The sequence below is a fragment of the Pundamilia nyererei genome, unplaced genomic scaffold (genome assembly GCF_000239375.1).
Source record: "Pundamilia nyererei isolate P.nyererei 1_Seehausen unplaced genomic scaffold, PunNye1.0 scaffold00045, whole genome shotgun sequence".
NCBI lineage: Eukaryota > Metazoa > Chordata > Actinopteri > Cichliformes > Cichlidae > Pundamilia > Pundamilia nyererei.
The window spans coordinates 524,575-548,354 of NW_005187446.1; the positions used below are offsets into that span (position 1 = coordinate 524,575).

The 23,780-nt window shown below is 42.2% G+C and overlaps 1 protein-coding gene across 2 annotated transcripts in view; it reads right to left on the reverse strand.

Annotated features, from left to right (window-relative positions):
• Window positions 1-8,802, reverse strand: part of atp1a3b (ATPase Na+/K+ transporting subunit alpha 3b) — a 21,330-nt gene extending 12,528 nt beyond the window's left edge. The window contains exons 1-2 of one of the 2 annotated variants that reach the window (XM_005731841.2): window positions 8,660-8,802; window positions 8,422-8,514 (exon numbers count right to left, since the gene is read on the reverse strand). In XM_005731841.2, coding sequence (XP_005731898.1) covers window positions 8,422-8,427 — 6 coding nt within the window. In that variant the 5' untranslated portion in view covers window positions 8,428-8,514; window positions 8,660-8,802. The remainder of the gene's footprint in view (window positions 1-8,421; window positions 8,515-8,659) is intronic. The other variant, XM_005731842.2, reaches the window with a different exon arrangement.
• Between the last annotated feature and the right edge of the window lie 14,978 nt (window positions 8,803-23,780).

The window sequence follows — 23,780 nt, forward strand, 5'->3', positions numbered from 1 at the left end:
CACACACACACACACACACACACACACACACACACACACACACACACACACACACACACGCGCAACAAAAGAACAGGTGAGCAAATCTCTTGTTGCAGCAAGACTGGGCAGGCCTGGTGAGACAGAGGGTAAGGGAGCAGAGACTGATGCAGTGGAAAAGTACTGCTGCTCATCCCCTCTGAGACAGACCCTGGGCATGTGTGTGCTCGTGTGTCACGTCTCTGAAAATGACAAAGAGGAAGTGCTTGCTCATACATGTGTACACACACACACATGTGAACGTGCCTGTTCAGACTGAATAACAGTTAAATATCTCTGATCAGAGATCAGAGGTGTTGAATAACATGGAAAGTTACAGATTTGCCTTCTATTCAAGTGTAATTTAGCACCATTGTTCCAAAGACAACAGACTGATGGGTGCTTGTGAATCATCTGTCAGACTTTTTATTGCTGTTGTAGATAATTTTTTCCACAGAGAGTGACTGAACACAGCAAATACACATTTAGGGAGCATTGTTAGCTCAGCAGTGCACCTGCTCTCCTGTGAATTTGCATGATTAAACTGATGATATAAATATGGAGACAGAGTTCTTTCTCTTTATGTCGCACACACAGCAGACAGACAATAACGGTGGCTGGCAGGGGAGAGAGAGACGAGCCTCAAACAAAGAGAGAAATGTGGTGAAAAGTAAAGACAGAGACATGGATGACAGACAGGATTGGGCACACGGAACAGGAGACAGCAGTGGGAGGTGATACAGCGAGGTGGAGAAAGGATCAGCGAGTGAGTGAAAGCACGAGAGGAGCTGCTGTCACCCTTCTCTCATGCTTCTAATTAGATATTGACCAGCAGTCTGTCTGCTGGCTCCATATCAGTGTTTGACCCTCAGTGACCCCACTCTAATAGATTGCGCAACTGCACTTATGCTATGCGTATCTTTTTGAATGTGTCCTCAAATGCTAATAGATTATATTCTCACTTTGGGTGTCTGAGTGTGCCCTTATGTGAACGTTCATTTGCAGGATATGAATGAGTTGTTAGCAGCATGAGTCACATAGGAAGTGATATCTTGGAAGCTTATCCTTTGTTTCGCCTTATTTACAGAATGTTAAGTGTTTTAGCTTTGTGTGCGCTTGGCACTCAATCAATTATGACAAAGGGTTCAGCCTTTAAACACGTTGCAAGATGGCTTCACTGCACCTGATTTGCAATAGTTCTTCTTGAGTTATTTTGCAAAAACAAAACAAAAATTGATTTAAAAGGGACATCACTGTCAGCTGATATATATTTTTAGATCTTTATATCTCTCTTGACAGTAGCTGTTAAATCAGGTGCTCGAAGAAGAAGAAAATATGCCATGCAGGAAGAACACGTGCTGCCTGTGTTTTTCTGTCCAGCTGTATCGCACAGCTCTGGGTAATTCAATGAGCCTCCACTGTCCTGAGGAAGGAAACGGAGACCCGTGGCTGGAATTACAGACACTCGCTCTTTCACAATATCACAAGCAAACAGAGTGATGGACAGACATATCTTTGGCATCATCAGGAAATGGAGAAATTCCATGCTCCTCTGTGGATAACAGAATGCAATCACTCAGATCTGGTGATATCCTGATTGATCAAAGTGTGTTTCAAATATCAGTAACTATCTTTTCCCCCTGCATCTGCATGCGCGTTTGAGTCTTGCACCGGCTGACCAAACTACACGATTTGCCCTCATGTGGACAACACTGATGAGCAAGCGTGTTTGGAGGGCAAGTAACCATGGAGACCGGCATGGCCATTGACATGGTGAATCTCAGCGGTGGCCTGGTACTCCTCGGATCCCCCGATGTAATCCAGGATGAGCAATAATTGATGCACCTGTAACTGGACACTGTAGTCACTGCTGTATAACGCTCACAGGCGATCGATTTAAGGAATAAGTATGTGTCTGTGTCTGTGTGAGCAGAGGTGAGTCATTGTATTGGCTACACTCCGTATGTGCAGCATCTACACGCATTGCGGCAGAGAAAGTGAGGGAGATGTAGAGTGAATAAAAGAGAGACCCAGTCACTGTACGGTAATGTGATAATACACAAAAGATAAGAAACTAAAAGTCAGCGAGGCCTGAGAATGAAAGAGATGGTTGTGTCAGATAACGGCACACTTTCTACCTCGAATGACAGAAATGCAGGAAGTGTCATGTTGTGTTTAGGAGTGGCACCTGAGAGACGATTTATTATTATGCCAAGTCTGTTTAGCACGACAAGTTGAGGCATGAGAACTGATAGCGGGTTTCACTGGAACTGGGAAGTCATTTTCCTTCCTCTTTCCCTGCCATAAGGCAGAACAGAAACCGGTGCTTATGAATGCACAAACACAAGCGTGTTGTTTCTTTTCACATGAGGAAGTGGTTTGTAGATGGAAGAAATACATCTACGCCCAACATTTTCTTCTTAAAGTTTTCTTTTTTTCCAATGACCACAAAATCTGTCATACCTACATATGAGGCTAGCCTTCTTCTTTTTCCGCAGACCTGACTCATTCAGTGATAACGTCATGTCCTCTGCACCACGTGATGGTGTTACTGAGTGCTTCTAACATGCCTACTGAGTGGTAAACAGAAGAAAAGTTTAAAGTAAAGTCACTCGTGTATGACTGGATGCATACGTTTTGTTTAAAGGTTGCATTGAGTGGAGTCAGCAAAGCCTCTCAGCCGACTGTTTCACACACATAGACCAACGAGTAGAATTAAAAGTTGTGAGAGCTTAAAATTTGTCATGCTTACATTTTTAAAGCATGTATTTACTGTGAATGTCCATAAGCTGCTCTTCTAACCTAAAATGATCCAATGAAAGCATTTTAAAGTTAAAAACATTGAATTTTACTAGATAAAATGTAAAAACTAATAAAAGTGTTCACCACATAAAATCTTAACACTGTTTCAGTAAGTGTGTGTGTGTCCCTGTGACTCGTGTATACACCCTATGGTACTGAATGCATACGTGTGTGCTCGTGTGTGACACCTTGCAAGGTCATTGGGCCATCTGCTGTTTCTTGCAGTAGGATGGAAGGGCTCGGGCCCACAGTAGGGGGCTCAGGGTAGCGACCCATGGCTGTTGGGATTATTTAGTCTGATTACTACACTGGATTAACCCACCGTGTTTCTCCTTCTCTTTGTCTCTCTCACTCTCCTTTCTACACCATTCTCAGGCATAAATGAATTTTTGTCATTGTATCGCTGTAGCAATCGTTTGGTGAACGTCTTTATAACAGCACTGGGTAAGGAAATAATAAAATTGTCACTGTTAACTGACGATTAGTATTTGAAAAGGAGACCACCAAAGAGCTCTTGCCTCTCTGTATCAGCCCTGAGAGTGATGTGGAGTTTTCTTATCTTTCTGTTTAACAAAGTGAAGAGACATCAATAGGGAGAGACTGCAGATACCAGGCTTGAAAAAGAAGAAAGGGAAAACCCTTCTGAAGGAAACAGACAGAGGCGGACCGGTCCCTACTGACATTCCTTTAATACTGGAGGAAATGAAATGCTATGTATGTATGATAATAATAAATAATAATAATAATAATAATAAAAAGACTGTGGCTGAGTACTGAAACAAAATCTTAATCTCAGAAACACAAACACACAAAGAGAGATTAACTCTGTACAGCTCTTAAATCATCCACTTTGGGGTGGCTCCGAAAACTAAAAATAAACAAAAGCAAGAAACATAATCACTGATAAGTCCAACTGACAATCTCAGCTTTATCTCAGCGCTATACCCCCCCCACTCTGCTGCCTTGTGTCCATCTGCCTGTCCCTCATTATCTGCATCCGTTCAACCCATAGAGACAGTTTGTGTGTAACTGTGTAACTATAGTTCTGTACAATGGACTGCATAATGCTGGGCACTGTTAAGGACTTTAATACTACTGTCTGTGTGTCTTGGCCTGAGAGTGAATGTTGCCTGATTTAGACTAGTATTAAAACCCGATTCTTTGATCCCCATAACAGAACAGAGAACACCCGACTCAGAGCGGTCAAAACATTTTATATTTAATTCTTTATTCAATCATCTTCCGGAAGAGAGAGAGAGCCCTGCACAGCCCAACGCCAGTTGCAAGATCTCTAACATTAGAATGACATAAGAATGTCTCACATATAGGTGTTATCTTGGTACTTTACACGTCACACATAGTTTCAACAACTCCTTATATGTTACAAGTTCCTCCTTTCTGGCTTCCTGTATTTATTAATATGCTTGTATAGCTCTACACTAACTTCCTGTTTTTCAGTCTGGCTGAGCACTTAGCTAAGCACCTTCATTACTAAAGTACATCAAACAATATAATCAGAAAATAAGCACTAAGAATACATTAATTACATGACACTAGTATTGTAAATCTTAATTTCTTGGCGCTGGTAGAAAACATGGCATCGTGCCACAGTGTGAGAGAGGGCACCTCAACCATCAGGCAAGAGGTCACACTGAGATATGCAGATGTTAATGATCTCACATCTACACGCACCAGCTGCTGACTGCAAAACTACCAAATACCTATTAACATATCCCATTAAAACATGCAGGGTCCCTCATGTAAAGTCTATCAGATGCAGGAACGAATGGAAAATGCACAATTTAACAGTCAAGATAAATTTACAGAAAAGAAAAAAAATTAATTTCCTTGCAGAGTGCTGCAGCTTAAATTGTAACAAACAGAGAGCTAATGACCTCTTTTGGGTCTGTGATAAGCCTTTGTCCACTGTGGCTGCCCAGTGTTACATGTTCTCCTTTAGGGAGACACACAAAGGGACACACACATCTCCACGACAACACCCTGAATTAGTCATGTTGCCGTAGTCAGGCAACCTAACCCTCCTGACTCGGTCTCTTTATGGGAGACCATCAGCACGTTAATGTTGCAGAACTGTTGGCCACATCAATCACTCTGTCCGTCTACTGTAATTTTGTTCTAAAAGTAATGTAGAAAGGAGACAGCACTGACCTTTACATTTTATTAGAATTACACAAGCTCGCAGCTCAAGTCTAGTCTTATTAGTTTTAAGCTAGCAAGGAGGCTAACTCTAGGGGTGTTGCTGAGGCACTACAGAAATCTATCCTCAAGCAGCACTCTCACTAAAAAAATTGCTTTGATTACAAAGGACGTCTATTGATCCAAGTGGCTTGACGCGAGCAGTGGAGGTCCATTTCAAAGAATCACCATACTGACCTTAACTGACCTCTGGGCCACAGGTCTATGATAAACTTGTGTTTCATTAGATCTTTTATGCTTTTCTATTGGCTCTTGCAATGTGCAGGACACATCAGCTGTGGTTCAGTGCAGCCTATCTGCATCAGGCAGCAGGTGCAATGGGGAGGGATGTGCAGCACTCTGCACCAAACTGAGGGCTGGGCTTCTGCAGCGGACACACATATCCAACTCCTGAATTACTTTCTGTTACACCTTCCAACTTCTTTTCTATAGCAGCGCACACTTCTCTGGTACCAGTTTGAAAGCCTTTATATCATAAGGTAACGAATGAATCCAGTCTTTGAGGGGACTTATCTTTATCAGGAGCTTCTCCTCAGCCACACTGCACTAACAGCAGCACAGACACACCCATCACCATCAGCCATTATGACCTTTCTTAAAAATCCTTTCTGCTGCTAAATCACCTTAATTTCTTTTTTCCTTACTGGGGTTTAAAGACGATCCCTACATCCCTACCTCTTCACCTCAACACTAACTGTTCAATCATGAAAAAAAATTTATTAAGACCTATTATGCTTCGACCCAAGTACATCCTTCCTCTCCTCATCCCATTTCTCTCTGCTCTCCCAGTTAACCAATATGACCAGGCACAGAAAGAGGAAACATGAGCTGCGGTATTGTGAGCCTCAGGTCATTATCCTGTAACAGGATATACATCCCACCACCCCTCCCCTCAACATATGCCACCTCCTTCGTTCTAAATCCCTCTCTCTTTCTCTCACTACTCCTGCAAACCAACCACTACTAATCTGTCTTTCCTTTCTCTCTGTACCCGTTGTTCTCTCAGCAGTGGCACATTCCCTTCCTTTGTGTCATGAGTTTGAAGATAAACAGCTGCAGATGTTGCATGTGTGCAGCCCTTCCTCGACATCTCACTTTACATTCCTCCCATGGACTCATCCTCAGTAACTGCATCAATGCTGAAAGGACAGTGAGAAAGATGAGAAGGTGACCTATGTGTGCGTTACATCATGCTCTTTCCTTAGAGATTGTCCTCCAAATTTAGAACGTATATCTCTGTGTCTGACAAAACGTGCCGGTTGGTTGCTCTATTCTCTCTTGTTAACCGGGTCCTTTCTGCGTGGCTGCTCGTGCCAGCCTATCACAGCCTTTTACAGGGAATTTCCACACCAGAGGCCCCGCCCCCGGTTTGAAGCAGAAGGAACGTCGCAAGCGGTGCCCCCTGCGGCCTTGGGAAAGGACAGCTGGCAATGCTATAGGACAGTGCGCTAGTGCGAAATCCTCAGACGGAAAGAGGGACAAGTCAGTGCTGTACATCAGCACAAGTGATGACACTTTTCCATACACAGCTCTATTCCATTATCCATCCATCTTTTCCATTTAGGGTAACCTCAGCGCCTTAAGCGCAAACACATTCGGCAGGCTTGCATATACTTTCTTTATGATTTAAGACATCAGAAGGGAAGCTCATATTCCTTATTGATCTGTTCTATAACAGCAGTCTCCGAGGAGACAGGACATCCTCTGAAATGACAGTCCATTTCCACTCAACGTCCCTCTCTCACTGCTTCAGTGAACTTCCACACAGCAGCAGCAGCAGCAGCATCAGCAGCACATGCGTAAGCACTTTTTTTTTTTTTTTGCACTCCCATCCCTTTTGACGCAGTGCCCACTATAGCTGCCGGGTTAGCTTCCACATCTATAAGAAGACACTGACATGGACCGGAGGCTCTCTTCTACCTCCCCGGAATCCAACACACTGAACCTCTCTGTTGGCGCAGAAATGTCAGGCTTTGCAGGGCAACATCAGCTGGTCTCACTGTAATGAAACCGGCTTGCACTGCCTCCGCAGAGCTGGAAATGTCTCAGCTCCGCATGGTCTTCCTACTGCAGCGTCATGCCACCGCATCGCTCAGTCGGTGCACAGGGGTTAAATATTACTACTCTTTCATGGCGAGGCGATGGAGCCGAATTGCCTTAATAACTCACACCACCAGCCGCATCTTGACTTTACCTTGTATTTTTCCACCAGACTCCATACTGGTCAATTTACACGAGTGATAAGTTTATCCATATACCCGGAAACAGCTCAAATGCGTTTAATAGCTTAATGGATGCGCGCAGTAGAAGAGAGCCCTCTAAAGTCACACTGACGAACCTTATTGTCATTATTGTCATTCTCCTCGTGTAGCCGGCTGGAGTCGTCGTTTCTTTAATCTGTGATGTGTGTAAATGTAGTCACTGCTGGCGATTATCGAGTCCCTGTTATGTCACAAATTAAAGGGGAAATAGCCTAAGCTGGTGAAGCGCTTATTCGTGGTAACCGCATTATGACGCACGGGTCAGCGAGGGTGCCGAGGATGGACTCCTCAGCTGATAGCGTCCAGTGTAAGAACGCGGCGTGCTCATCATCCTCACCGGACAGTTGCTTCGCTTGCGCGCAAACAGATGACCGCAGAAGGGGGGATGCCAGCGGGGTTTAACGCAGCAGAGGGCAGGAGGAAGGTGGGGGTGGGCAGCGAGGGCATGAAGGAGGTCATAATGCACTGCGGTCTTTAATCATAAAGAAAGTGCATGCAAGTCTGCCGAAAATGTGGCAAAACTCAGTATTATTTTTAAACTGCAGCTTAATGATGGGGAGGGGAATAACCTTAACACGTGCTCCTCCTCTAACACACAGGAGCATACAGGAAGAATAAACCGATTAGGCCTATCATGGCTGGCAAGGTTATGGTCAAAGTAAGGCCTATACGACTTAAAAGAGCCTATACATCTGACACACCGACAAGCTGGAAACATCACAGACCTACAGTACTTAGATATAAGACTTTGGCATTAGTTTCTAAACATTTCATCACGGGGGCAGCAGTAATGAGAATCCCAGCACAAATTAGCCCACACGAGCCAGAAATAATAACTGATCCAAGTCGAATGAAAGTGAACAGTCCAAAAGAAGCTCGTTTCCACCACTGCACTAGATAAGAGCTCGTGGCTACATCAATTTGTCGCAGTCTAGACCGGCGTAAAACACAGTTCCGCATTAGAGTCAATGTCACTCAGACAAACGGGATTTCCATTAAGAACAAAAATGACATCACGCCTCAGTTTGACAGCTTTTCTTTAGGCTTTAGGCTACCTCTCACTTTTCAGGCCACTTCAGGTGGGCTACAACGCAGTAAAAAAGTTGGAATCGCCGGTTCTTACCCCCATGTTGACGCAGTCACTCTTTTCCTCTCAGGTGATGCACGGCTTGAGAGGTGTCAGCCCCTCACGTTGAACTATATCAAAATGCCTTGCCTTGAAAAGCAAAAGAAGATATGCTCAGTTGTTTTGTGTTGCATAGGTGAAAAAAAAAACACAGGTAAACGACGTCAGACAAGTTATCTATAGCCTAAGTCTGACAGAAGAATTGTCTTTGGTTTAAATAAACTGTCTCTCAAACCTTCGGCGAGGTTAGGCTGCAGTTTCCCCTTGTGGGACGTCTTTCAAATGAAATTCTGCAGTCTCAAGCGGAGCATCACGCGGGGAACCGCTTCCTCCCTTTGCTCTCTGATACTTGTGGCGAAAGACCGGCTAAACTAACCAGCGATCTCCCTCCCCATTTCTGCCGACATCACTCTGCCGGTGAAAGAAGCGAATCGGTGAATCGAGAGCTGACAGAGCTGGCCAATGAGCGCCTCCGACCAGTGGTCTTTCTCCTACTTCACAAGCCAGCCAATAGAACTATATAATTCTGCCCCTCCTGCTTTAATGCAGAATTCCGAGGCTTGCAGCCAGCAGCATCGCGAGTCTCTATCCTGAAATTTTGTATAAATGGACGCACAAGGTTAGATTCTAGTTGTCGTGATTGTGTTTGTTCATCGTGTAATGTATTGCTGTCCCATAAAATAGTGGTTTTTTTGTGCAGTAGGTTATTGCATGTATAAAGCAAGCACCTGGATGTTGTGTTGGTCCTATCATGAGCATGTTGTGCACATCCATTCCTTAGTAGTGGGCCCGGGCACAGCAGAGAAAAGAGAGCAGGACATCCAAAGTGTGCGTGTGAAATTCAGATAGAAAGAATGAGGGGGAAGTCAGAGCCACAGTTCAGTCATTAGTCTGTCACTGCATATCGGGATGCATGGTCGGCTGCAGAAAGCAGCTTGCAACCTGACTGGCTCCATCAGCAGGTGTACAGTTCTGACAATGCAGAGTCAGCATCTCACCCAACGGGGAGACTTATTCTAAGCAAAAAACAAAACAAAATTTAAAAAAAGGAAAGTAAAAAAGGATGAAACTAGATGAATCTTAATGGAAGTAAAAAAGAAATACAACTTGGATTGTTTAAACACTACAATAATTTTCGGAAGGCTCACTTTACTTGACATTTATGAGGTTAGCTGTCAATCCCACACACAGGATTGACCGGTTCTGCAAGGATACACACTCAGATTAATGAGATAGTCTAACAAATTAGACTGCATTCATTAAACACTGGTCAGGCAGAAAGATGGACAGGCTGGGATGAGTTTTGCTTTCTGTAACGGTGCCAGAGAGTTCAAAGACAGAGAGCATGAAAGAGAGACAAACAGAGGACATGCAAAAATGACAGGCAGCTGGCACATGTGTAGCAGTGAGTTATCATTGATGGTTTTGGTCGTACATTTTTCTTTTCCTCTTCGTGCTGCAGTGGAAGCACACATGCAGAGTTGCTAAGTTACACACACACATATATACTATGCATGCATGCACAGCGATGCCTGATTTGCAAGGGAAAGCTGGGAGTCACGCGTGCTGTCCCTGCAGCAGATTGCTGTCATGCCTCACTGGGTTGCTGCGGGTCCAGACGATGACCACTCAGCCCCGTGAAGCCCCAGAGCATCAGAATGAGGTTAGCTCAGAGTTGGAGGTCAGTCAGCCGTGATGCTTTATTAAAACAAGATGTTATGGTGCACATTGCATTTTTATTTTTTATTATTTAATCTGATATGGGAAGTATGAATCAGTAAAGACGCAATGAGATGCAATTAGCAGTGAGTAATCATTTTGTTTGTGGATGCTTGGTGTTTTCATAACCTTCCCGAACAACCAGATGGACGGGGTAAAGCTTCAAATACACATTCTGGTAAATCCCACTCATACAACACTAACAAGATGTTAAAGGTTGACACTTTGTTTTTCCATCACTGCTTGTCTAAGATCTGATTTCAAAGAACATTTTGCCCCGTCTGTATTAATAACAGGCTTCTGTGTAAATCCAGATAAATGTTGGCTGTTAACCTTTTACCACCCACTCTTCTGCCTGTGGGATGCTCACCCTAAAGTCAGTGCCGGCACTATGAAAAGTAACATGAATATGCACACCTAACCTAACCTGCTTTTTCTGTCACTGTGGTGGAAAATTCTAAGATTTTGACCTTCTCTGTGTTCAGCTGGTTTGGCGGAAGAGAAGGCTCCAGAGCATCATGTTTTCTCTTTATCTAATCCTTTATTACAAGATATACTCAACTGTACAAGCTGTCTTTTGTTAGGAATGTTCTGTTTGTATTTTCCCCCCCAAACATTTCTATTGTGGTTTCATAAAGAATCGGGTTTTAATAGTATCCATCTAAAGATATGTCCGTAAAGCCTGAGCAGTTTAGCAATGTGATTTGATAATCTATACGAGATATATAAGAAATGCACAACACTAATGCAGTTTAGTATCCAGCCAGTAATAACAGATGTTTATAAACCTCAGGGGTTTCATGGATGGGGAGCAGTCTTGATTAAATCTGACTGTCAGTTTTCACTCTGCAACCACATTGTACGTGTAGATATTTTATGCAGAACATCTTTATTATTTTTACCCTTATCTCAAAAGCTTCTGTTGCTTTCAGCTTTACAAAATCCTTGTATCAAATAAATAGACATGTAGCCCATATATGCAATGCACAGCTAGGCTTAATAATTTGATCCTGAAGCACTCAGTGCTGCCAGTGAGGGTGACATTGTCAGTGTGGTTGCTGCTAATAAAGTTCTTTTCATTTGAATTAAAATGGCTGCCAGCTGTACCCTTCCATAACCTCTGTCATGCCTTGATGTTTCTCCCTCCTTTCAGCCTCTCTACCTCCCAACGTTTACCCGCCTTGCAGTACAAGAAAGAGGGGGGAGGGAAGAATCCCCCCAAATCGAGTGCTCCACAGCAACAGCAGTCAGATGACCTTGTATCTGTCTTGTTCTGCTGAGTCAGAAATTGAGGGTTGAGTGAGGGAGGGTGGGGGATGCAGGGAGAAAAGAATAAGAGAGAGAAGGAAAGCGAGAGATGGCACAGAGAGAAAGCTGGCTCATATTTTTATTCTTACCGATTCTGTGGATTCTGCTCGCGTTGCTGCGTCTGACTTATTCGCATGAAGTAATGAAGTAGAGTTGCATGGCTTCAAGTGCCATGTGCTTGTGTCATGAGTGCATAGTCAGTTATTTTGGACAATATGACGTCAGAGGCTTTGTAGGTGAATGGTGTATATCATGGGGTTTTGTAGTCATAGGTCGTGCGTGTGGAGGCCATGTGGGGAAAAACTGCATGGATCAGACGGAAATAGCATATGTATGTATGGATGCAGTATTTGTTAGTTTCAACATACCTAATGGCAGAATGCTTGCATTAAAACACTATGTCCACACAGAATAGAAAAGAATTAAAAGGCATTATTGCTTCTACTGCATTTTTTACTCATCTTTTTCACAAGATTTTGGAACGTGGCTGCAGGAATTTGCTCCTGTTCAGCAACAGAGGGGCTTGTGAGGACAAGTAGTGTATCTGGGCAATAAGACTTGGCTAGCTGTCAGTATTCCAGGTCATCCCAGGTGTCGGACAGGGTTAGTGTCATTGCTCTGTGCAAGCACGTTATTGACCCTTCCTTTGTATTGGTAGGCATCCTCACTGGACCTGGAGTGAGATTTAGTTCAGATAACTGCAGAAAAGGACCAGAAGTGCAGCATACGTTGCTAGTAATTATGTAAACAGCTGTGTCCGCATACTTTTGGCATTGCAGTGTATCTATGGATAGCTAAAATTAGGGTTTGAGTGGGGGTGTACGAAGTCATCTGTTTTTGCGTGCGTGTGTGCATGTGTGAAGGTGATCCTAGCTAATCCGGTTTTATAAATGTCTGACATAATCTGTGTTCCACTCACAGTGTCCAGAACAGGGAGAAGGGAGGAAAAGAGGAGACGCAGAGAGAAGTGAGAGGGGGGAGAGAGAGAAAGACGGAGAGGGTGGCATAAAAAGAGGAGCAGGAAGGAGATGGCAGGAGGATAAATGATAGAAAGGCTGATGGGCTTAAGGAGTATGACAGAAAGAAAGCGTGAGAAAGAATGCAGGGAAATAAGACATGGATGAAGGAGAACAGAGCCAGGTGGGTGGTGGAAAATTCCTCTGGGATTTAGCGTGGATGGAATGATACAGGACTGGCAGTGAAGCTGTGGTTATCATACAGCTGCATTGAGGGGAAGGACAGAAGACGTATCATAAATTGGATACAGAACACAAGAAAAGCAGATTAGAAAACAGAAATCTGTGAAAATGATGGAGAGTAGTTTTGTTTGACAGACAATAAACAGAAAGAGAGTGATTTATCTTTATTCACCCTCTCAATCTATGTACGACTGCTGCCTTTACATAAAAGCATTTATTTCAGAGTATAAATCTAACAACTTGCTTTGGCAAGCACAAAGGTTTTCAGGGTTTTATAAACCTAAGAGAATAAACATTTTACAATGATAAGGAAACCCCTGGTGATTATTGGTGGGGTTGTTGCAAAGCAAGCAATCCTACTATATGTTTTTCTCTATTGAAATAAAACCAAAGAAAAGAAACCTTTGCACCTAACTAGTCCTGCACTGCTCAAAAACCAAAATGATCGGCTCGTTGGTGTTCTGTAGTGTTTAGACATATGTTGTACCATTTATAATTATTTTATGAATGGTTTACAAAAAAACATCCATTAAGGGTCCAGGGGAGGTCGTCAGATGTCGTCTTTCATGTAAACATGAATTACGGTTTGACCTTTAAAAGCCATTTTGCGAGAGGAGTGCTGAGCTCATTTCAGAGAAATTTTGACAGGTTTTATTACCATGAAAACTTTAACTGCTTCTTAACTGACTTTTTAGCAGCATGCCACAGACCAGGTTTCGCAATCACAGCAGTCCAAAGTCGTTTTTCCTGAAACTGAATGGTCTAGTTTTACAGGTTACCCTCACTCATGTTAAAGGCCCTCTACCTGCTCACAGCTGTATTATATTTATCAGGGGCAGATCTCGAAACTTTAGAGTCCTGAATCAGTCTGTGTTAGGAATAATTGATACTTATGAATAAGTTTTCACTTTTGTGGTAGTGGGAGCTCAGCCCACTTGTTTTGGGGATGTTCAAAAGTAAGACTCCAACAAAAAGCTGAAAGGAACAAATGCAAGCATTTTGTAACACTTGGATTCCATTATTGTGAACATCATAACCTCTTACAGACACATCTGTTTGTGCAACTCGAGGAAACCCAAGCACCTTAACTCTGCCATTGTTTAGCAAACACTGGGATTTAAAGCTGGCAGGCCAGTAATATCAAAATGTCTTGTTTGTTAGATTGCCACCTCAGTGACATCACAGGGTGTAGGTCATTGTTCCTTATTAGAGGCTTTCTTTTGTTAAACCCTCTGGCTCAATGACACCCAGATGACCCAAGCAGAGGACACAACTGCACACATACAGCTAGATTTTAAGTTATGTGGATCATATCATAATGTTTGCAGGGAACGTCAGTAACCTGGTTACTCATACGTGATTCCTACTCAGCAGCATGAGCAAATGAATCACGGGGTTGGAAAAAGCTTTAAAAAGTCAGGTTATGTGAGAGTCAGCCCCCTGCAGTGTGTCCTCCTACAGTCCTCTCAGTCTGCATGTTCTCCTGTCCTCTCAGTATCAGCGGTTTAGTACAGTGTAAGCAGTTTTGTAACAATGCAGAAGGCACACTGGATATCAGCAGCAGACATATATTATCTATAATGCTTTTACTTAGATTCTGTCATATATATTGTTAGAAAGGTGGATGTTCATATTAAACAAGGTCAAAGTTTGAAATTATGAGCTCAGCATATATACAGGTAATAATTATCAGAGAAAAGCTCAAGCTTCAGACTGTTTAAATGCTCAGTTTTTTCTACAATTAGATTTGTATGATGTCAGCGAGCAGGTTATATGCCTAATCTTAGGTAAAGAGCTCTGGCTGTGAGCACAGAGGCCCCTCCTAGCTGCAAATCTTCCAGAAGCAGCCAATCAGAAGACATTTTACTTGAATGGGGAGAAGGGGGGTATTAAAGGAAAAGGAACTTGGTGGAGGGTCTGTGTCAAAGCCCTGTATAAAAGAAATAACAAATATTTTGAACTGTGAACTATATGATAGTCCAACAGTCATAGAGTTGGAAATTAGAAATATTGGGAACTCATTAAGAGTCAGTGACGAGGATCATGTCTTACCTCTTTCTGCAGCTGGTGGTGCCTCAGGGAGCTATTTAATTGAGCTATGCTAACTGTCCCTGTTATTTACTATAAGTGATTTTACATATTTCACTGAATGATAAAAGACAGAGTCATAATTAAGCACAGTCTGTGCATGTCCACAAAGTGCTACAGGACGTCTAATTAAGGGAAGTAATAAACGCCCTGTTTGGAAGCCAGACTTTTCTTTCGATACCTATCTCCATCACTATGCAATGCACCACCATAATGCCCTCTTATACCATTTATGGTAGTGTGTTAAATAATAAAGTTTGATTCAACTAAATCCACATACAGCTAGCTGGCTCAAACTCTGTCATTATTTCCCGACTGCTTACTCCGTACTCTGAATCTGTTTCAGCTTCGAACATTACACGTCAATTGTCCTGTTATGCTACAACTCACCTGGCTGAGCAGGTGACCCATATGCCAAGAAGTTACTACAGGGGCAGGATCCAGTCGCCCTCAGGGTGTTTCTTGTGTGCCAATCCAGCCCACTATCCTATTTACTCGCTATATTATTCTTTATGCAATAAAGGCTAAAATGCCAAAATCCGATCCTGCTATTGGCTGCACAACTGAGCACAAATGCGTAGGAGGAACTTAAAGAGACAGAAGCTAAAAATGGCGTTGCATCAAAGCACAGTGTCCAATATTAAAAGATGCAAACCTTTTGTAATAGACTGAACCTGCAAACCTGCGACTTTGAATAGCAGGAAAAGCAAAGGTGTCAGTGATGACAGTAACTGCTCCAGGCATCTATGCCAGCAAACCAGCATGTTCAGTGGCCAGACCTCAGACGCCCAGCTATTTATCAGGTTTTTAATTATGTCTGTGCCTATCCTGCTATGTGCTATTAGACTGTCTGCCAGTATCATAATACAATTTAGAAAACAAAGACAGAGGAAGGATTTTTCAAGAAAGGAAAAAAACTGGTGCTTTCAGTAGACCCATATACTTTTACAGTATATTGAAGTTATTCACCAATTTATTTGATAATCAGCCAAATTTAAACACGACTTCATCTTCCTACTGTTCAAATTATATCAAGTAAATCTTTTTCAGTCACCTCCTCTCTCCTTCTGTCTGTACATCTGGTTCTAAAGCATTTCCTCTCCTCCCTCCTTCCTGACTCCTCCGCCTCGTCCGGTAGCTGTCCTTTCAGCACCACAGCCACTACATCAAAGCCTTTCTGCATCCTATTCACCACCATTTTTTTTGCTACTTTTGCCATAACTTAAAATACCTCTCACAAACCAGTCACAGTAATATCTGCAAAAAAGCCATTAATAATGTCATGCTCTTAGTGGTTTCAGTTCATCTGCAACTTAAATTCATTTTTATTAAATTGAACAGATTGTTGAAATCCATTTTTGTGGTTTTGGTTAATGCATTTTCGCACAAAGTTTATCAGCTGCTCATTTCTTTGTACTCAGCTCAGGGGTTTCACTGTTATATTTTTTTTACAAACACAAATGAGTAAAAGAACTGTGAATGAAAGTAAAATGCACTTAATGTGCTTTCAAAGTCTCAGTGTGCAAGGCCATTAGACATTAAACATCCATCCACTTGTTTTCCGTTTTATGTAACGGCCTACTATTAGGTATTTATTCTCAGTGTGCACTTAAAGCACACTTAAAGTTCCATTAAGACCATAAATGCCCATTACCTCATTTCCCACTGTTAAAGCATTGCAGCAACGCTGCTCTTTCTCACTCAAAAAAGACGTCAAAATAGGCTTTTCACATCAATTAAAGTTGTATTTTCTTAAGCAACGCCTACAATGCACTTGATTACAGAGGTTCTCCCCCATCATTACTTCCAATGGTATATTATTAGGCATTGCACATATTGCATATAGACACTGATCTGGGCAGAGCTAGTCTGAGGTACAACGCGCTTTAAAATTGACTGCAAAACTATATGTGATTGTTTTGCAATGGTGTCTCAATATAGTTCTTAGTTTGGTCCTATTCTGACATGATGGTTGTGCAGTTGGTAGATTATGAATGTCTTGTTTTTAGTTCTGTCAATAGCAGTTTTTACAGTCTTCTGTTATCCAATTTTCATGAACTTGTGTGAATTGTAGCTTCTGTTTCCTGTTCTTAGCTGAGAGGAGCAGCACCCAGTGTAGTCTTCTGCTGCTGCAGGCCATCTGCTATAAGGATCGATACACGTTGTGCATTCAGAAATGTCTTCTGCATACTTCGGTTGTACAGAGTGGTTATTTGAGTTATTGGTGCATCCCTTTTAGCTCCTCCTGCAGCTAGCCATCAACAAGTCATCTTCACTCACTCGCTCACATATTTTCTCTTTTTCAGGCCTTTCTCTGTAAACTGCAGAGATGGTTGTATTGAAATATCTCAATAGATCAGCGGTTTCTAAAATACTCAGGCCAGCCTGTCTGGCACTAACCATCATTCCCCATTCAAAGTCATTTAAATCACCTTTCTTCCACATTCAACAGCACACAGATGCTAAGTTTGAACTTCTGCACATCATCTTGATCATGTATATGTGGCTTATTGTACTGAGTTACTGCCATGCGATTGGCTACTTAGATATCTGCATCAACAAGCAGTTGAAAAGGTGCACCTAATAAACAGGCAGTGATTGTATAGTTGCTGTAATTTAACATGTTATGCCACATTTTCTGCCTTTGGGCCAGTACAGTCTCAAAGAGAGGTGATAGTGTCTTTATGTGTCAGGCAGACAACTCAAGGGTCGAGAAATCAGAAGAAAGTTGGCTTGAAGCCTGGGCTGCCTTGTGTTTTTTCTTTTCTTTATTTTGGCTCAAGTTAAAAAAGCTTGTTTCGGACTTTGATGAACTGAGGGAACACACTAAAGCAATGTATTGGAAAAACAAGGATTATTTTGAAGTGTGGGTTAAGCTCCTGCAATACAGACAAAAGAAAAAATATGCGGCTGGAAGTGAGTGCAAGGTTTCTTTAAATGACCTGCCTGGTTAAACAAAGGTTAAATACCAAAGGGAAGCTTTTTGGATTTATAATGACAGGCCACTAAACACTCCAGCTTAACTGAGGACTTAGATTTTTACTCCTTTTCTATAAACCTTATTTGACATAAAAGACGCATTCATGTGTATGACTGATGGTTCTTTGTGTTATCTTGTTTGATTTCGATTGAATGTGGCGACTGTTTCTGACTTGGTGTCGATATCCCGCGTCTGTCCAGGTTTAAGACTCCTCCTATTGGTGGAGCTTCACTGGTGGAATATTCCACTCTCGTCATAGAAGGGAAGCTAACAATTTATGGCAGATAACTAGAAAATATCAAGTGTTTTCAGGGATAGGCCTTTCAGTTTTATCTGAAGAGAGAGCGCCTTGGAGTTCTTTCATGTTTTAGCCAAAAGTTAAATAGACGTTACTGGCATTTTGGAAGATAATTTTAGAAATAAATAAAGTCCATGGTGTTTTTTTTCACTGGATATCCTCAACCAAAGAATACACATTCAAAAAATTCTCAAGGTTAATCAGTAAAGTTTTTTTTTTTAATGAATTGTTACTTTGTTTCCTTTTAAAACTTATGTCTCACAGTAAAATCCTGATTTTATTTTTTAAAAGCAAGTGATTTTACTATGATTGCCATGATTTTACTAAACTCTTCTGCATACCATAATGAAACTTAAGAATGTGATAAAGCGATCAACAAAATTAATAGCAGACTGAGTAATATGTTGACAGTGTGCAGCCTGCGCACATTCATAATTAATTCAATCCCAAGCAGCAGTAGTTAAGAAACATAATGTGAAACTTGTGCTGATGATGGTATCAATTATGTGACAGCCACCATGCTGGTGCAGTGGTTATCACTGTTGTCTGTTGTCTGTCTCTGGCTGGCAACCTTCACAGGGTGTACCAATGTACATCTCAGCCTGGATAAGATCCAGACGCCCTAAACTGTATGAGTGGTAAAGAGAAAGGCCTGATGGAGTTAAAACATCCTCATAGATGTGTAAAACACATTTGTGGATTTGCAGTTTTGAGAAAAACTATTTACTGTTGAGTTGATTGAAAAGGCTGATACAACGCTGGCTTTCTAAGGTAAATATTAAGTTACAAAAGGGAGCCCCTCACCTTATCTTAATTAGAATTAACTTAAAACATGAAACCTCGAAAGAGGAAACTGGTCCAAAGTAATTGTCCCTCCTGTTAAATCATGGATTAATTGTTATTAACCACATTTTTTTGAAAAGCTGAGTTCATATCAAGCCTGGGTTTGGCTAATGAAACTAAACTCACTAGCCACACCCAGGCATGTTTACTCCCAGACATGTTGAATCAAGAAATCCCTTAGATAGAAGCTGTCTGACAAAATGAAGTAAGCTAACAGATCTCAAAAAGCAATACATACTGCTTTGATGTAGTGTCACTGATATCTATCTGTCTTGAGAAGGTTACAAAGTCATTTCTAAAGGGAATCTCCTGAACTATAATCCACAAATGGAGAAAACTTGGGACAGTAGTGAACCTTCCCAGGAGTCACTCCAAGAGCGCACTGATGACTCACCCAGGAAGTCACAAAGAACCCAGAACAACATCTAAAGACCTCCAGGCCTCACTTGCCTTAGTTAAGGTGAGAGTTCATGTTTCAACAACAAGAAAGAAACTAGACAAAAACTGTTTGACATTTGCCAGAAAACTTCTCAATAATCTCCAAGACCTTTGGGAAAATATTCTCTTGACTGATGAGACAAAACGCGCACACTGTGAAGTGTTTTCATTGACTATGTGACACAATAGAATGAAATAAAAACTGGTGTAATTTCAAAGAAGAAGTCCAAACAGGCTAAAAATCTAAATTGGATTTATGGAGTCATTCCCTATATTCCCAGCATCTGTCACACATAATAATGATCCTGCCCCGAACAAATGTGGGAACTCTGGAGACTGCCAATAGTTTGGCATTGAAATTTACCATCAGTGCTGTTTATCCTCTACTCTCCAGGAGACTGCTTTGACTTGCCAAGCTTTCTATGGTCGGCCAGGTTCTGATATCAATTTTTGTTTTTTGAATGAGATATAACAAAGCACAGGACTTCTGTATTTAATGCCACAAAGTGTCAATTTGGCTCATAAATGAGGTCACCGCTTTTAAAAATGGCTTTTAAAAACTATGATTATTCAGCAGATTAGCAGATGAGTGGTGCAGTCATTTTTTAGGAATCCTTCACAGCTCAACTGTAATAATTTAGATTTTTATCCTCTTTCTATTCCAGACAGCACATTAGACCGAATTTGTCATCCATGGAGGCCAAATTGCTGACTGTCTCACCGCTCAAGCTGCTTTAAAGCTGTTCGCTTTGTATTTTTCAGGTCTGCTGAGCTTGTATTGTGTCACACTAGGTTATAGTAAAGGAAAAGGTTTGCTTAGTTCAGACAGTGCTGGCTATCTGTCAGCATGGGTCAAGTACTTTTCTTTCATTGCCTGTGTGCATCGGTGTATTTGCAGGCATGCATCCTTTGTCACTCTGATAAGTGGCCTGTCGTGTGGAGTAGCAAGCAGCCCCCACCTGATTTAAGAATCCGGCTAGCGTATGAATGCGAGCATAATATACTGTCAGCATCTTGTGTTAGCTGTGCCTTTGGATTCACTGATGCGTGTGAGCTGGCACGTGTGTGTATGTGCAAGAAGGAAGTACAGTAAACAGCCTCGGGAGTGATGGGAATGATGACAGCGTTATAGCAGAGCTGTAGTTGAGCCATGTGCTCCACCAGGGGAAGCGGTCCTTTAATACCTATCGGCCTATCAGGCAGGGGATGCTGGGAGCAGGCCGTCCTTGGGAACGACCTTGCAGGGGGCCCAAGAGATGGAGAGGGTAAAGAGGGAAGAGCACATAGTGGAGCCGGATAAAGGAGGGAGGAAAGAGGGGCTGAGTCACGGATGAGGCAGGAAGCGAGCAAAAGAGAGCAAGAAAGAAAATGAAATGTATTCATCTCAACCTCAGAGGTAATTTAGCGCTACATGAAATAGGCAGATGGATACAATAAGTAGAAGAGTGGTTAGTTGCAGACAGACAGAAGACAGATGAATGAGAGATAGATAGTTGAGGACACTAAGAGGATTAAAAGTTCAGCTGCGTAGTTCTGCCTAACTCCACCTCTCTGTCTTTCTCTCCCTCTGAGGCAGACATGCAGACGTCACCCCATCCAGATTAAATTGACAGCACGCCACACTCTTATTGCACAAGAGTTTCTCTGAAACGGATGAAAGAGAAGAATAAGAATAAGGATCACGTTTAGAGGTAGTAATAATACGGGCACAAAAATGTGATTAAGGTTGGATAAACGATCTCCCAGAACTGTTTGCCAAGAAAATGGAAATCTGTGCTGTATGCTTACTGACAGTATGAGAACAATAGATGATGAGATCGATACCACTCAGTCTTATAGTAATTATGATGACGAAGCCAGGAGAGTACTGGCTTGGCTAAAGATGAAGACTGGAAACAGAGCAGCTGACACTGACATGTTAAAAAACAAAACAAATAAGTTTAATGCATAAAAAATATAACTATAAGGAGGGCCAGATGGGATATTTTGCACCGTACTTTTTCTTGGCCAGGTGCAGTTCCTATAAGTAGTTCAGAATATAATCCCGATCTGTAGGCGGGCAGATTTTGTTAACTAGGTATAAAGCTGAGTGAGATGTTCCCACCTGCCTACAGTGTACACTAAGCTGACTTCTCATTGGTTTAACTTCATATTTACCATACAAACAAGGAGCGCTTTTAATGGTGTCGTGTAACTTTTGGCATGAAAGCCGATAAGTGTTTTTTGAAACATTCGAGTGTTCCTTAAAAATACAGTTTATGGAAACAAAAATAGCCTGAAGCTGGATAAAGAGGTGAATATGGTTTTAACAACAGTTGACGGAGATCTAACGGCTGTTTGCTTGCAGAGCGCTCAGCAAGGCATCCAGACCTTGCGTGTGTGGTACATCAGCAGCAGGAACTGCAGTGCTGTGGTCTAACCAGATGTGTTGCTTTGTGTGGCTGTGCGTGTCCTCATTCTGTTCCGGGTGAGAAAAGGAGTGTTTGCACGTGTGCATGTGTGTCTCCGTGCGTGCATGTAGAAGACAGATGGCATAAGAGGCACCAAGAGCAGAGAGTATGAAGTGACGTGTGGGACTGTATATGTCAGCATATTTCTGCATGGATCATGAGCATGTGTGTGTGTGCTGCTGTTCCCAATGAGTCAGTGTGATGGAGTGCTATGCCAGTTAGGCAACCTCAGCAGTGTTTTCATTATTGCTGCTCCCGGTCGCGTCAGACAGTGGCCTACCGGACCAATCGAGTGATGAACACACTCGTACGCACATACACATGTACACACGAATATAATAAAAAGGTAAAGATACTGTAGAAAAAGAAACACATCTCCACTCTGCTTGCTAATTTTGGAAGTTCATTTGTCTTGTGAGTGTGTGTCAGATGTGTGCATATCTCTGTGTGTGCGCTTCTGTGTCTTCTGTCCCTTAGGCTTGTCCACTGGATGTGTATCTGTGCCCTTATCCCGAGCATGGTTTTGACAGAAAGAGGCTGCCGTGTACTCATTATGGACTCTCTCAGATATTGTTCTCTCAGTAGGGTTGTGTGTTTGTGTCTGCATCCACACAAGATGTGTAGGCTAAATGGGCACTTATAATATATACAAGAAAGAGCTTGTGTGATATAGAAATGTAACAGGCATGCCAGACCTTAAATTAGACTAACCATGATGTCACCAACTGGAAAAGAGGGAATACAAGAGCAACAATATGTTCAAACCTTCTCCTCAAGAACGTTGCCTTTGAGCAAAGCTCTTAACCCTAAATGGTCCAGGAGTGCAGTGTTGTGGCTGACTGTGTGCTCTGACCCCGGCTTCCTGATGTTTTATTTATGGTACTGCGGTTTTGTCTGTTTGTGCATGCATTTGCCCACAGAGAGAGGCTTTTAAGAAGCACAAACATGCTCCCATGTAGTCCTCAAAATCTCAATATGGATGACACCGTGTGCCGGGTGAATGCTGATTTGTTGACTGTGGCTGGAACGGGGAAGGGAGTGACAGCGGAGTTCATCGGCAATGGGAGACGCGTGAAAAACATGTCAAAGATAAAAAAATATAGCATGAATCCCCCCACCACCACACACACACACCTCCACCCACAAAAACACACATGACGTGTGCAGTTCCATGAAGGAACTATTGCCTCCTGCGAAACTACACGGCTCACAGAGGTCACCCTCATGACTTTAATGACATCCCCCTGAGCTGAACAGTAACGTTTCTTTTGTGATTGTGGTTTGATTGTTAAAAAAAAATTGTTCTAACTTCACAGTATTTTTGAATTTATTTGATAAGGTTATGATCTCTGAATAGGGATGCTGCTGCTGGGTCTTTTGGCCCTTTTGGCGCTACGAGACAACTTTAATTCCATTATATTCACGACACACCAAAACGATCAGGACAGATAAAGAGCACTACAGCCCAGAAGAAAAACGTCTATATTTAACTTTGGGGTGAGCTGTGCCTTTAAGCTTAGCTGTCTTCCAACCACTGAGACTTTTCGATGCCTATAAATAGCACTCGTTTTGAAACAGGTTTTGGGACAATTTGTTTAGGTTATGTTAATTTACCCTGAATTATTAAATCACACACTTACAGGCAGGAGGAGTGTTCAGTTGGGCAGAAACACAGATGCTAATGCTGCAAAAGAGCTTAAGTTTGCACTTTTCCCCTTAAATGTCACCTGTCTTGTCCTCCACAGACTCCTTCTTTTTTCTTTATCCTCAACTCTGTTTCACGTTGCTCTTTCTTTCTTCCTCCCTTGCTGCTGTGCTCTTGGTGAGTCTAATTTAAGCTGTAACACGTCAGTTACACTCGACTTTAATTGCCCTAGTTATACTGTATGTGTCTTTGGCACGCATTTACACATCAAACACTCTGCGTGGATGTGCGTATGAACCGATGACTAATGTGATGGGGAGAGAGGAGATGAAAAGGGTGGTGTAGGGGGTGAGAGGCAGCGAGTCTCTAGAGTCATTTGACTGGGGTG